Source organism: Haliaeetus albicilla, chromosome 24 (genome assembly GCF_947461875.1).
Source record: "Haliaeetus albicilla chromosome 24, bHalAlb1.1, whole genome shotgun sequence".
NCBI lineage: Eukaryota > Metazoa > Chordata > Aves > Accipitriformes > Accipitridae > Haliaeetus > Haliaeetus albicilla.
Window position 1 is genome coordinate 15,188,733 of NC_091506.1, and position 13,256 is coordinate 15,201,988.

General features: G+C 35.6%; 1 protein-coding gene across 10 annotated transcripts in view; it reads left to right on the forward strand.

Moving 5' to 3' along the window:
• Positions 1-13,256, forward strand: part of ERC2 (ELKS/RAB6-interacting/CAST family member 2) — a 556,068-nt gene that overhangs the window by 139,537 nt on the left and 403,275 nt on the right. For all 10 annotated transcript variants that reach the window (XR_011329694.1, XR_011329696.1, XR_011329695.1 and 7 more), the window contains one exon: positions 13,020-13,094. Coding sequence is in view for 7 of the 10 variants with exons in the window: in XM_069812287.1 (XP_069668388.1) it covers positions 13,020-13,094 (75 nt within the window). In the remaining 3 variants the exon portion in view is untranslated. The remainder of the gene's footprint in view (positions 1-13,019; positions 13,095-13,256) is intronic.

Here is a 13,256-nt window from a genome sequence, read left to right on the forward strand (position 1 = left end):
AGTGGGCTGAATTACAATTGCTGCAGAAACTATGATCAGGACTTTACTGGTGTGTACGTGTTATTGTTACTTGTTTCCACTAGTTTGCATTTACATTATAAGAAGGGTCAACTGCTAAGTTTATCATACTCTTCTGATTTCCACGGGAACCATTTTGACAAAGTTATTCAACAAAGTATTATGTCACTGCATTCTAATAATCTCTTCACTTAAAATTCTTTGTACTTAGATGGTGGTGGGTGCTGTTCTTGCAGTCATTTTGACATCTTTGATATGATCTTTCACAGCAAAATCATTTACGTTTTACTCTATTTAAGACTATACTGTGCTTGAAAAGTCTTCTTTCAGACCAATCAATTTATTCCTGGTCTAAATCTGTTAAAGCTAATTGCACTGTAGTAAACCACATTGTTGCAATTCTTTACTTTGTAGCTAAATACTTTGCATATTCGGAAGTTAGATGTTTAGGCATAAAACATTGCAGTAGCAAGAGTAATAAAAAGAGTAATAAAACATACTACCTTTTGCAAACTGTGCTTCCAAATGACTTTTTTTTTTAAGGTGGTTGTAAGAAGAGGTATAGTTTTAATGGGCACAAGGGTTTAATTAAACCACAGAACTCCATTTAAAATTTCAGTTTATGTACTGCAGAAGATATCCAGGACTTTTTAGGAAGTGCCTGAACCAGAGCCCAAAAGGGTTGATGGCATCTTGTCTATACATACTGTATTTGCCTTAGTCTGGGTGAGTTAAGCTCTAATTGCAATGTACAAGCAATAGTAGGTGGCTCAAACTGGACTAGGAGACTGTCTTTTGATGTGTGTTCCTGAACTAGAGTATGTGAAAGCAGATAAAGATTGTTAAAAATGAAAATATTCTAAGGTATAAAGGAAAAAAAGGTAATGGATACATTTAGATGCATCAGTGTTGGGATCCCGCTGTGAATTGTGAGTTACGCAAACCTAACTGAAGTCAGTCTGTTCACTCCAGCTTGTTCAAGTAATGGACAGGGCAGGCAGTTGCCTTGATGGTAGTCTGCCTGCCATTGTCTATGCTGAGAAGCTGTGAATCATCTGCTCTAAACCAGAAAGCCTTCCAATCTCCCCAGCTGTCTAAGGAAGGATTCAGAATGTTGAGTGGCTCCCTTCCTGTGACAATGATTTCTGTCTCCGCTCCTCCTTGAAACTCTAAAAGGAGCGTTTTCTTTGCTTGTTCAGCTCCATTTTGTTCCCCAAAGCATGAGAGGAACAGGAAGGTGAATGGGACTTCTCAAGAGAAGGGAGAAATGGTAAGGAAGAGAAAGCTGCTGCTTCTAGGGTGTGAACTGAGGTCTCTGCAGTACCTCCAGGCTGGATGTGAACATTACATTGTACTGTGCTCCACATAAAAGAGAAAATTAGATCTTCTGAAGAAGGGTGGCCTGGGTAAGAGCAGATAAGAGCATTAAACCTCTGCCCTTACCTGTTACTTTCTTTCAATTCCTTTTTTCTCCCTAAAGATTTCTTGAAACACGTGAAGCTCTGAGAAGCCTTAAGCTGACTCTGCTGTTATTTTGAAACAAAGATGACATAAAATGTTTAAAATAGCAGTAATTCCAAGTTTTTGAGTTTGAAAATATAGATGTAGAAATTAGATAATATAAAGCATGTAATTTTTTTTCTCAGTATATTAAAGCACTTTTATTTGTTGAAACTATACCTGTTGTCTTCAGCCCATCTGCAAATCTGGCTCCAAAATTTACCAAAGCAAAACAAACCCCATACTTATACTAAGGTAAGTTTAGTGCCTAAAAGTGTAAAAAATGGAAAGCATTAAATAACTCTGGTTTATCATTGCTACCACTTCTGTTTGTAAGATGGTGGGATTTTTTTTTTAATACATGTTGTAATGTGTTCTTTACAGAATTTGGTATCCTGCATCATCATGTAGTTTTTCTCCATTTGTCTGTTTTCCAGTCTTACCCTGTTTATATCATCACATGGATTCCCAATGTTCTGGAAATTCTCCTTTAGGGTCTGATTTTAATCACAACAGATAATACCAGTAATTTCAGTAGAGATTATTTTGATTTACATCTTTAGACAAAACTACGCATTTAGATATTTATGATATCTATGCATTCAGCATTTATTTTAAGTACTGATGCACACAGCAAAGTAGTTTGTAATCTGTGCCTTAGCCCCTGGGCTATAGGTATTAATGTTCAGCTTACAGTTACAGAAAAGACGCAGTCCCTAAACTGTATAAGGAAGTGGTGTCTTGCTGCTTATATTGCCCTGAGGCAAGGAAAAGGAATAAAACAAAGACATTTTCTTGCTTTCTTTTTAAAAAAAAAAAAAGTCTGGGAGGGGAAGCGACATTGTTTTGAAGAGACAATATCAGGTATTTTTAACTGTTATAATTTTAATGCCTATAAGAATCTGTAGCATCTTTTATGTAGTGAGAAAATATTTTTTTTTCCTGATCATTTTTTCACTTAAGGGGTGGTGGTTTTGTTCTGATAAAAAGGGAAAACTGAAAGAGGAAACTTGAACAGATGGGTCCAAGTTACCAAGCAACACTTTGTTTCCCAGGCAATGGAAAATGAATTGGAGCAAGTGCTAAGTGGATTTTCTTTCCTTTTTTTAAAAAATTTTTGTAATTATTGTGAGTTGATGTATGAACTTCAGTTTAGCAGACTGTTGACAGACTTCATAGAATGATGAATATTCAGCTGGATGATAACTACTTGTGCAGGTTGTTTACTGTGTGACTGGAATGGTTCTTTTCTGTAGTTATCATAGTGCACAGTATAGGCGGCAAGCAACACATCACAACTAATTTTTGTAGATGACTGGTGGTGTTTGCTTCACTCCAATATTCTCATATACAATCAACCCTATTTTACAATATTATGATTTAAATGTATTCCTGTAATGATGCATTTAGGCTCTTCCACAGAATATAAGTTTCAGAGTGAAATGAGTGTTCTGCATTCTCAAATATTTAGATATTACCCCCTACCTCTTCCCTGCTGAGAAAGACTGACTTGGTTAGCGTATCTCAACTGACAGGTAGATCTGCATTGAATTGGTGGGTTTGGTTTAGTTTCTGGCAGATCCCCAAATGGGATTTTTCTTTAAAAGGTCAATGCAAAATAATGTGTCTCTCCTTTTTTTTTTTTTGGGGGGGGGGGGAGGTGGGGGAGTGGAGGGGATGGTGTGTGTGGCAAGTTTTTTTGGCAAGCATAAAATTCAGTTTTAGGTTAAAGAGCATGATTCTTTAAATTTGAGTTGCATTCTAATTGTTTGTTTTGAAAAAGATCAAAGGCAATGGAAAATAAATCACTTTCAACTATTTTTTCCCAAACATTTTATTTAACACTTTGAAAAATTTTGATTGCTTTAGACTTCTAAAGGTTTTTAAAGATCATTTAACAAAATAGAAATATATTTGTTTCAGTGTTGCTTATAAGCTTTTTCTTAAAAAACCAAAACACCCACCCCTCCAAAAAACCCCAATGCTCAAATTGTATGAAAAATTGTCCATCTCTTATCCAGAATTAGGTGAGTGCTCTCATGTCCCTCTCTGTCATATATATTTGTATAACCTAACAGCTATATAGAATTTCTATAATCAATGATACTTTTTATTACTGTCATCCATACAAATACTTGTACATACACTTATTTATTTTGAAATAATATTATATTGCACACTCAAATTGTATGTGGTGGAAAAAGCTAATTAAAGAATGTTTATATGGTATATTGTTAAAAACCCCAACTTCTGTGGATATAGAATACAGTGCTTAGGCAATCCAACACTTTTACCTGCACATATATTAACTACTTGGGGATGTAGGGATCAGATTTGTCTGAATATCTAGGGGAGATAATTTTGTTGAGAGCTTTGACATTCTGTTACAAGACAATGTGATAACTGTAATCTTTGTAATTATGTTGTAAAATAATGATATCTAATTTTTCATCTACCAATATCTCCAAGTCCTCCTCTGTAGAGCTGCTTTCAATCCATTCATCCATCACCCAACCTGTATTGATACTGGGGGTTGCGCCGACCCATGTGCAGGACCTTGCACTTGGCCTTGTTGAACTTCACGAGGTTCACATGAGCCCACTCCTCCAGCTTGTCAAATTCCCTCTGGATGGCATCCCTTCCCTCCAGCGTTATCAACTGCACCACTCAGCTTGGTGTCATCCACAAACTTGCTGAGGGTGCACCTCGATCCCACTGTCTGTCATTGATCAAGATATTAAATAGTATTGGTCCCAATACAGATCCCTGAGGGACACCACAAATATGACCACAAAACTTTGTTTGCATTTAAAAAAAAAAATTGCTATACCAAAGAGCCAAGGAATTTACACATCTGAAGTCTTACTAGCTCTGATGTTTGTTGGCTTTGCTGATTAAGGCCTGATGTTTAAATACTAAGTAGCCTAAACCAGCAGTAATTTTAAATGCATGTAAGTAAAACCCACCCATATTTAGAAAAGCACTTCCTGCAGAATTAGGGAACTGAAAGTCAAAACCATAAATTATGTTAGCTAGTGAATTCACTGAGCCAATGTGAAGAGAAAAGAGACAGTAAGGGACTCACTAAAAGGTAGGCTAGAAAGATAACAACAAAGCAGTATATCCATTAATGACAAGTATAGATATTAGTAGATACACCTATGAAACTATGCTTTTCAAAATCAAAAAAGTCCCATGCTAATCAGCTTAAAGCACTGCTGCAACAGGGGAATGTGTATCACATAGCCGACACTTTCCTTGGTTGGCTCAGGCTGTTTGCAGTGATACTCTGATCAAGAACTTATGTTTAATCAATGCTAAGTTTATAAAAGTGATTTCCACAAAAAAAAAGTGAACAGCATGTTTGAAGTTCAGTGTATATTAACACCAGCTAATACATTCTTCTGTAAACTTAGATCTGTCCAGCAAGTGTGTGAAATGCGTAGTACTTCTGGCTCTGAGTAGTCGAGTTTGTGTTTGGCAGTGTTATTTTGCTTCCATTGAAGAAGTAACAAATAAATTGTTTTTCCACCTGCATTCAGTCTGAAGAGGAGCACAGATGCAAAATAGAAATAAATAAAAAATCATTGGGTGTATGTGTATCTTGGAAGGTAGGGAAAGCACTAAAATGGATATGAACCTTTGTCTTTTTGCTTTTCTAGAACAGAACTCTTACATTTCAGCTTGTTTAAGGAAACTAGCAGGATGTTAGTTATTTGAATATGAGAAGAACTATTGGAAAACTCTGTTTGCCTCTACTTATATGAACTAACCTATAGAAATAGCACAAGCACTGTATGTTGGCACTGCTTGTAACATCCTCTCTCACAGTACTGTACACACTTCAAAATGTTTCAGGGTTTGGTGGTTTTGTTTTTATTTTTAATTTATGGAGTGGACTTGGCACACAGCAGCATCTGTGTTGTGTGTTCTGGGTCTTAGGATTGTATTTGGTAATCTTTGCTGTGACTTTACCCCTTTAAGCTTTGCCTGTATGCTTCTGATGGCAGGAGCTAGGGAAGTCTACTCTTAGTTACACCCTGAGGTGGAATTCTGTTACTACGCCATGGTTAGTATTGTGTTACACTTATTGTAAAACTGATGTGATATTTCTTTCTTTTTCAACCTTACTAAAAAATTCTTTGTGTGTTTAAACTTCTGAAGAGGAAGGAAGGAGTAAACAGTTTAAGGAGTGAGGTGGTTTAACCCCAGCCAGCAACTAAGTAACACACAGCTGCTCACTCACTCCCCTCCCCCCCAGTGGAATGGAGGAGAAAATTGGGAAAAGAAGTAAAACTTGTGGGTTGAGATAAGAATGGTTTAATAGAACAGAAAAGAAGAAACTGATAATGATAATGATAACACTAATAAAATGACAACAGTAATAATAAAAGGATTGGAATGTACAAATGATGCGCAGTGCAATTGCTCACCACCTGCTGATCGACACCCAGTTAGTTGATTCCCCTGCCCCCGCTCCCCCCAGTTCCTAAACTAGATGGGATGTCACACATTATGGAATACCCCATTGGCCACTTTGGGTCAGCTGCCCTGGCTGTGTCCTGTGCCAACTTCTTGTGCCCCTCCAGCTTTCTCGCTGGCTGGGCATGAGAAGCTGAAAAATCCTTGACTATAGTCTAAACACTACTTAGCAACAACTGAAAACATCAGTGTGTTATCAACATTCTTCTCATACTGAACTCAAAACATAGCACTGTACCAGCTACTAGGAAGACAATCAACTCTATCCCAGCTGAAACCAGGACAAGGGGGTGAAAATAAATCTTTAAAAGCATGGATTTGTTGCATAAGGATTTTTTAAACACTATGGATTACATAAGGGATTTGTTGTGATAAGGATTTTATATTACTAGAATTTGAAGATGTGATTTTTAAAAAAGATAATCTTCAAAAAAAACCCAAACCATCCCAAACCCCAATGCCTAAAAATCTTGATTTATAACTCCCAACTATGTTTCATTCATTTATCCCAATGTAAATTGACTCCTTTTAGTGCAGCTAGGTTATTAATAAATGTCTATTTTAAACATTTAGATTTTTAAAAAATGGCATACTTTTCCATGCAGCTTTAAAGCTTCATATGCACTGCAAAGAGAAAGTTTTGTAGCCAGGACATTTCCAGAGCATATATGCTTTGCGGAAGTCTAAGCAATGATTGGAACTTTTATTTTCTGATCCTAATTGACTACCCCTAAGAACAAATATATGGGCTTCGTTTACTTGCATGCACTCAGGGGTTTTGTTCTGGGTTTTAAAATAAAATTAGGATGGGGAAAAGAGAGAAAACTATTTATTGTCAAGTTTATTTCTCTGAAGATATTTGTGAAGCAATAGCTTTTCCTTTTTTTTAACTTTGGAGAAGTAATTTTGGTAAGAGGAAAAAAGATTAATGATACTGGGCAAAAAAAGAAATGTTCCTCTAGACCTTTTGTTCCTTCTACAAAGAAAAGAAATAAATTTTCAAGAATTCTGGTGAAAGTAGAGTTTCAGTAGCTCCTTTCAGGAAACATTCTATGTGCTTTCAGTTAGAAACTAAATTGTCCCACATGCATTTCAAGCTCCATACACAAATCGCCTTTTCATTTGAATCTTTTTATATGTGGTCTTTTGCCAGAGGACACTCTTCCAGTATGTCAACATACATGGTTGCTTGAGGTGTTTTTGACATACAAGTCAAAGAAAAGCTGAGTTTCTTAATGCTCAGATTATTTTTCCTTATAGTCTGTCTTTAGGCATATTGGTAAAACATATCATAAGCCCTTCTTTTATGCATGAATTCATAAATAAATGGAAGTATGATCATTGTAAAGAAATGTTTTGGCTAGTGATTCAATATGGTGCTTTTAATCTGGTGTGAAAAGTCCTCCTTCTTCCCTTCTACCCTTCTTCACACCCCCAAGTTTTCTAGTGTAGGCCGGGAGTGGTGTCAGAATCGTTCAAGAGTAATACTGAAGCCAATGAGATTATTGCTAGATTTGTCTGTGGTGATGGACTATTGATCTTTGTTTTATAGTTTGGTGGTAGTGCCTAATTCATGCAATTTCTTCCATATTCATCAAAACTCATGTTTGCCTGATTATTTGAAAACACTAAATGGGGAGAGAACTAGGCATGCATCTGAGTATTTTACTTAACTGTGAGAAGTCAATGAATTTAAATACACTTACTTTACAAAGAAACTCTTTCTCTAATACAGAACTTGTATAGCTATCAGCTCTTTATAGTTTCCTGTAATTTTTCATTTCATATGCTTGTATCCACATTTTCACTTCTTCAATTATAACATTTGTTGGGATATGACAAAATTTCTTTAACAGGTTCTCACAGAGTTCAAATACCTAAATATTAGGTGGTATTCAGGTAGTGGGATTTTAAAAGACGACCAATGGCAATGTGATTTTTAGAATCCTTCCTAATAATAGGGCTTTTTTTTCCTACACACTAGAGCCAGACATAGAAATTTTGTGTTGTCAGTTTATGGTTTCCAGAAAGATAAAGAGTTTGATCAGGATTTCTAAAATATACTTTTGTCTAAATTACTGTGAGACCATTTTGGCAGAGGGTAGATGTGAAGGGTTAGAAAACAGGAAGGAGAAGATAAGCTTATATGTTAAGAATAAATTAATTCCTATATGTTACATTTTTGCAGTATTGTGCTTAAATAGAATTTGATCAGTGGTTCTAATGTTATTTTTGGTTGAAGAAACGCTACTGTTTAGGCACTTTAGGTAAGTGGCTGTGCTTTTACTTAAATTAAATAATTGATTGAAATATTAATATACTGCTGATTTAAATTTTAAAGTTCAGAAAAACTGATCATGTAGAAGCAATACCAAGGCTTTCTTTTCCAGGAGAATGGAAGCAGTCTGCTTTGAGGTGTTTGAGAGAACTAGCAGCTCCTATACTATTGCCTGCTGTGATTTACAGGTTTATACATTTTACCTAGGAATACAAGAAGCTAGATTTACTGACACCATGGTTTCTCATGCCTGTTTTTATGTTGCCTTAGGTATAGTTGCTGCCATCTTTAATCATCCGTCTTTCTTCTTCTAATGGTTATTTGATTCTGACATCTATATTCCTATTATGTCTTTATTTTTTATAAATCTTGAATTTTGTGTTAATTTTTAAAGTCTTCTGGTTTTCCATTTTCCTTCTGTTCTTTAATCAGTAGAAGCTTACCAGTTGAAATGCAGGCACTTACTGGCAGTTTCATGATACCATCTCTAAATTGCCTATTTTCTTCAGAAAAAGTCCTTTTCTTTCTAGCACTTTGTCATGCTGTTTTAGGCAGTTATATGTAAATAGAAGCTAAAACCCTGAACTGCATTTAACAGCATTGGTATAGCCTTTTATTTAAGTTTCAGCTCAGTCTGATCTAATCAGAACAACACATAGTCACCGATATCTTAGGAACCTTAATAAAATACATCAGAAACAGAATAAAAGGAGGATCATTTTGCAGCACCCTGGCTTTCCTACAGCCAAATGATGAAGTGTCTTATAATAAAGCTGGGATCAAAAGGCAGTTTTGGGTGTTAATTAGTATTACGTTCAGACTGTGCTATGTAGTGTGGATTTTGAATACCAGTCAATAATGATAAAAACTTGTAAGGTCTTTTTATCGATTTCTGAACAAAAGAACAGGACTCATCTTCCACCATTATTTTAGGAAGTATATGATATAAACTGTGTCCTCTTGGGATTTTTTGATATTTAAATTGGTGGTGAAATAGTGTGCTGAAGTTACTTTTGAGGCCAACACAAGATACTAATCTAATATCCCAGAAACACGTGGAAGGAGAAAGCAATGGCCAGCTTTGGTTTAAGACTCATTTTGGTCTAAAAGCAAAGAATATTAGAGTAAATTTAATGTGAAAAAAAAGGTCTGATTACCTGTCAATTTTGTGTGGGTGTGTTAATCACCTTAACAATTAAGTATCATCATGAAATCCCAGGTGTGGGCATCTGATTATGCAGAATTATAATTAATTTGTATGTGCAAAGTGGTTACTGAGAACTGCTACCAATTGCAGTGATACAGTTGTCATATGAGGGATATAATGAAAGTGTAATTTCATAAATGAGTACATCTCTGAGACACTATTAGTATAGATCTTGATGGTTGCAGAGATGATGGCACAAGTACTTTATGATGGATATAATGATCAAGATTTCCATTTAATACAGTTCAGGTTGAAAGAAACTATCCCTGATGTTTTGGTGTTTGTTTGTGGTGTTTGTTTGTTTGTTTTTAAAGTTTTTTATTAGGCTCCCTGGGCTTTTTATTACAAGCAATTAAAAAGACAAAGCAGCATCGTTCAAAAAATGATGTAATGGATAAAATTTGGTTTCCTTAGGCTATAAAGGACTTCATGAAATGTTCAGAATATCTCTTGGTTAGCTGTTAGGCAAATTTGAAGCCCTCCAGATGATGTCAGAGAGTAAACCAATCAGTATAAGGTATCATGCACATAAAGTGGTTGTATCCTTGAATCAGTACCCCAAAAGTATATCCCTGAATCAGGTACCCCAAAAGAAAAAATGCATACATAGAACAACATAAATTCAAGAACTGAGCCTTTTGGGAGTCTCCAAACATTTGAATCTGATTGGAAGAAAACCCACACAAAATAATAAAGTGGGAGTCATTTTCTGATCTTCTCCAGAATCCTAAAGTCTGCTTCATTTTACCATCAGGGATAGAGAAGAAAAGCTTTTAAGTCAGCCAGCATCAGATTGATTCATAAAGCAAACAGGAAAAGTATTATGAGGCAAGGCTTCATGCTATGATAGACATCTAGGAATACTCATCTTTGGCAGTCTATTCATCTTTGGCTAAGGGGGTGGAAACTCTGGTTTGTCTCCCTGGGTAATGTGTGGAATCCTGTTTATATTCCAACTCAGTTTATGTGGCCTTGGGGAGCAAAGTCTGGTCTTAGAATTAGCTGTAATTTTTGCTGATCAGATAGTGGTATGACCGGCCAACTATTTTTCCATGACTTCTGTAGGAGAACTGTATGACAAATCTATGACATACTCTTATTTTTTAAAACATTTGTGTAGAGAAGGTACTTGTTTCATCTGAGACAAACAGCTGGTGGTGATTGAGAAATTCCCTGTATAGGTGATTTGCAAAGATTTCTTTCTTTTTATAATGTGGAGAGTTAGTTGTATATTAAAAAAACAAGGAAAAAGGACCATTCAGATGTACTTTTTCATAAATGCCCAGTGCAAAATTAGAAGTTCACTGTTGTCATATATTAGAAGTAGTTTAAATATACATACATATATCTGCAATATATTTAATGTAATAAAAAAGCATGCAGACCTACTTAACTTTAGGTATGCATTCAGACACTGGCACCTAATCTGACTCTTCCAGGCAGTGCTGTGATTTATCAAGATATCAATAGGCTTTTTTGGGTCAGAATTGAATTTAACAGTTTATCTAACTGTTATGTTTTGTGCTCCCTTCTATGGAAACAGCAGAGCAGTCAAAATAGAATAGGCAGGACAGAGCATACCCAACTCTTTCTTCTTTACATTGCCAGGGTTCCCAAGAGGTTCAGTCATTGACTAAGGTACCATTGTTAGCTATGGTACAAACATGAGAAAATGAAAAATGAGATCAAACTGATATGATCTAAATGGTCTTAATTTACCAGCTATTTGACTGTAACTTGGCTACTTAACTGTCATCCAACAGATCATAAGTATTGATCTATTTCTGTATACATAAAATTTTTCTGTTACCTATGGACAGCTTCTTTTATTTTAACCAAAAATACATGCCAAACCTGACAATTTCAGTGATGGGTGTCTTGATATTATGTCCTGTCATATACTACATTTCAAGTTAAGTAATCTATGTTCAATTAAATGGAGCACACACGACTAACTCGTCTCTTTCATTTATTTTAATATGTTAGGCCACACCATTTTTTTAATGTATTTTATAAGCATGTTTATTATCAGTAGAATTTAACAACATGCCCCAAATCACTCCTACTACTTAGCCTTTAAAGAGTGATTGTTTCTCAAAGTCATTGATAAGCAGTATGCTTGTTGCTAAACAGAACAAGAAACTGATTAATAGTTCGTGATACAAAAAATTATGACTTTTAAGTTTGTAGGTTATAAGGTAGGCAAGACCCAGAGATGTGCTAGGATAGGGTGAGGGGGAGCAGGATAAGAAATGTGCACAATCCATAGCTGATTATGTTTTTGATTGTTAGTCTATCAATTCATTGTCAAGTTGTACTTTGTTTGCTTTGCTCAAGAAAAGGGGATTTGAAAGATGGGAATAAAGATAATTAGGACCCACAGTGTTATGTTTTTTTGATGATCCTGCCTCCCAGAATTTATGAAGATGAGCTGGGAGAGGCATAATTTGGAAGACACAATAGCTCAGGTTCTGGAGTCAGCTAATGTCTTTGTGGTGAATGAACCTAGCTTCTCAGCCTACCAGGCATAAATGTATTTTTCATGGTTATAAAGCTAGTTCAAGTGTGTATGTGGAGCACTGGGGTAAAAAGAACAGGGAGAGAAAGACATCTACCATGGCAGTCCTGTCCTTTAGAGGGGAAGGACTCTAAAGGACTAGAAACAGGACTATTTCAGTCTTGTTTTTTGTTTCCATCCTGTTTCAGTTTTGTTTTCTAATAAACTGCTCAGATGGTTTGTGGGAGGGGTATAAGCACCACCAAATTCTTAAATGATGATGTTCCATTACAGCTTTACAGTGTTCGATGTAGGTATGTGAGTTTTTTATTGAGATATCTCATGCCAAGATACAACTCCTGTGTTTTATAGGAGATCAAATGCTGCTGTCTTCATACTCTTTTTTTTATAAAGACCAGTAGATGTTAATTCTGTTAACTGTATGTCTTAACTAATGCAATCTATTTTCCTTTTACCTGTGGATTAAGATACATAAAAAATAGTATGAAAATATGAAAACTGAAATGTAATTGCTTTTGTAGAGGGTGCTGCATCAACCCACTTTATAATTATTATCCTTAAAATGTCAAATTTAAATATAATGTCTTTAAATTGCTTATTTCAGATATTAGAACAAAAACTAAGAAGAAACTATAGTAAAAGATTTTAAATGACTTTAAACAGTGTTTAAATTAGTAACACCACTGAATTTATTAAATTTTGATGTTTAGGCAGAAACAGCAGCATTGTATTTGGACTAAGAAATTACTTGCTGGCTTTGTCACCGTTGACATTAATTATTGATAGAGGTTTCAGAAATAGCGCATGTGCTGTTAGAGTTGGCTGTAATATAAGATAGGGACTGCGGTGATGCTAGAGGGATTATAGAGAGGGAAGCACCTGTAGCATTTGGAGTTACATGCTTCTAATCATCGGACTTTTATTTTGTTGTACTAAATTCGTATGAGTTTCATATGAGTGATTAAAAAAATGGAAAGATGAGTCGTCAGGCTTATTTCTATCGTGTCCCTCCACAGGAATTACATAGAAGAACCCAACTTCAGCCTGAGCCAGCAAAGACGAAGGCTCTTCAAACAGTTATTGAAATGAAGGTATGGTCTTCGCATGTTTTCCCATACCTTATTTTTGTAGCATGAACTCGTGTACTTGGTATGGCTGGGATGGAGTTAATTTTCCTCATAGCAGCTTGCATGGTGCTATGTTTTGAATTTGGGGCCAAAACAGTGTTGATAACGCGCTGATGTTTTAGCTGT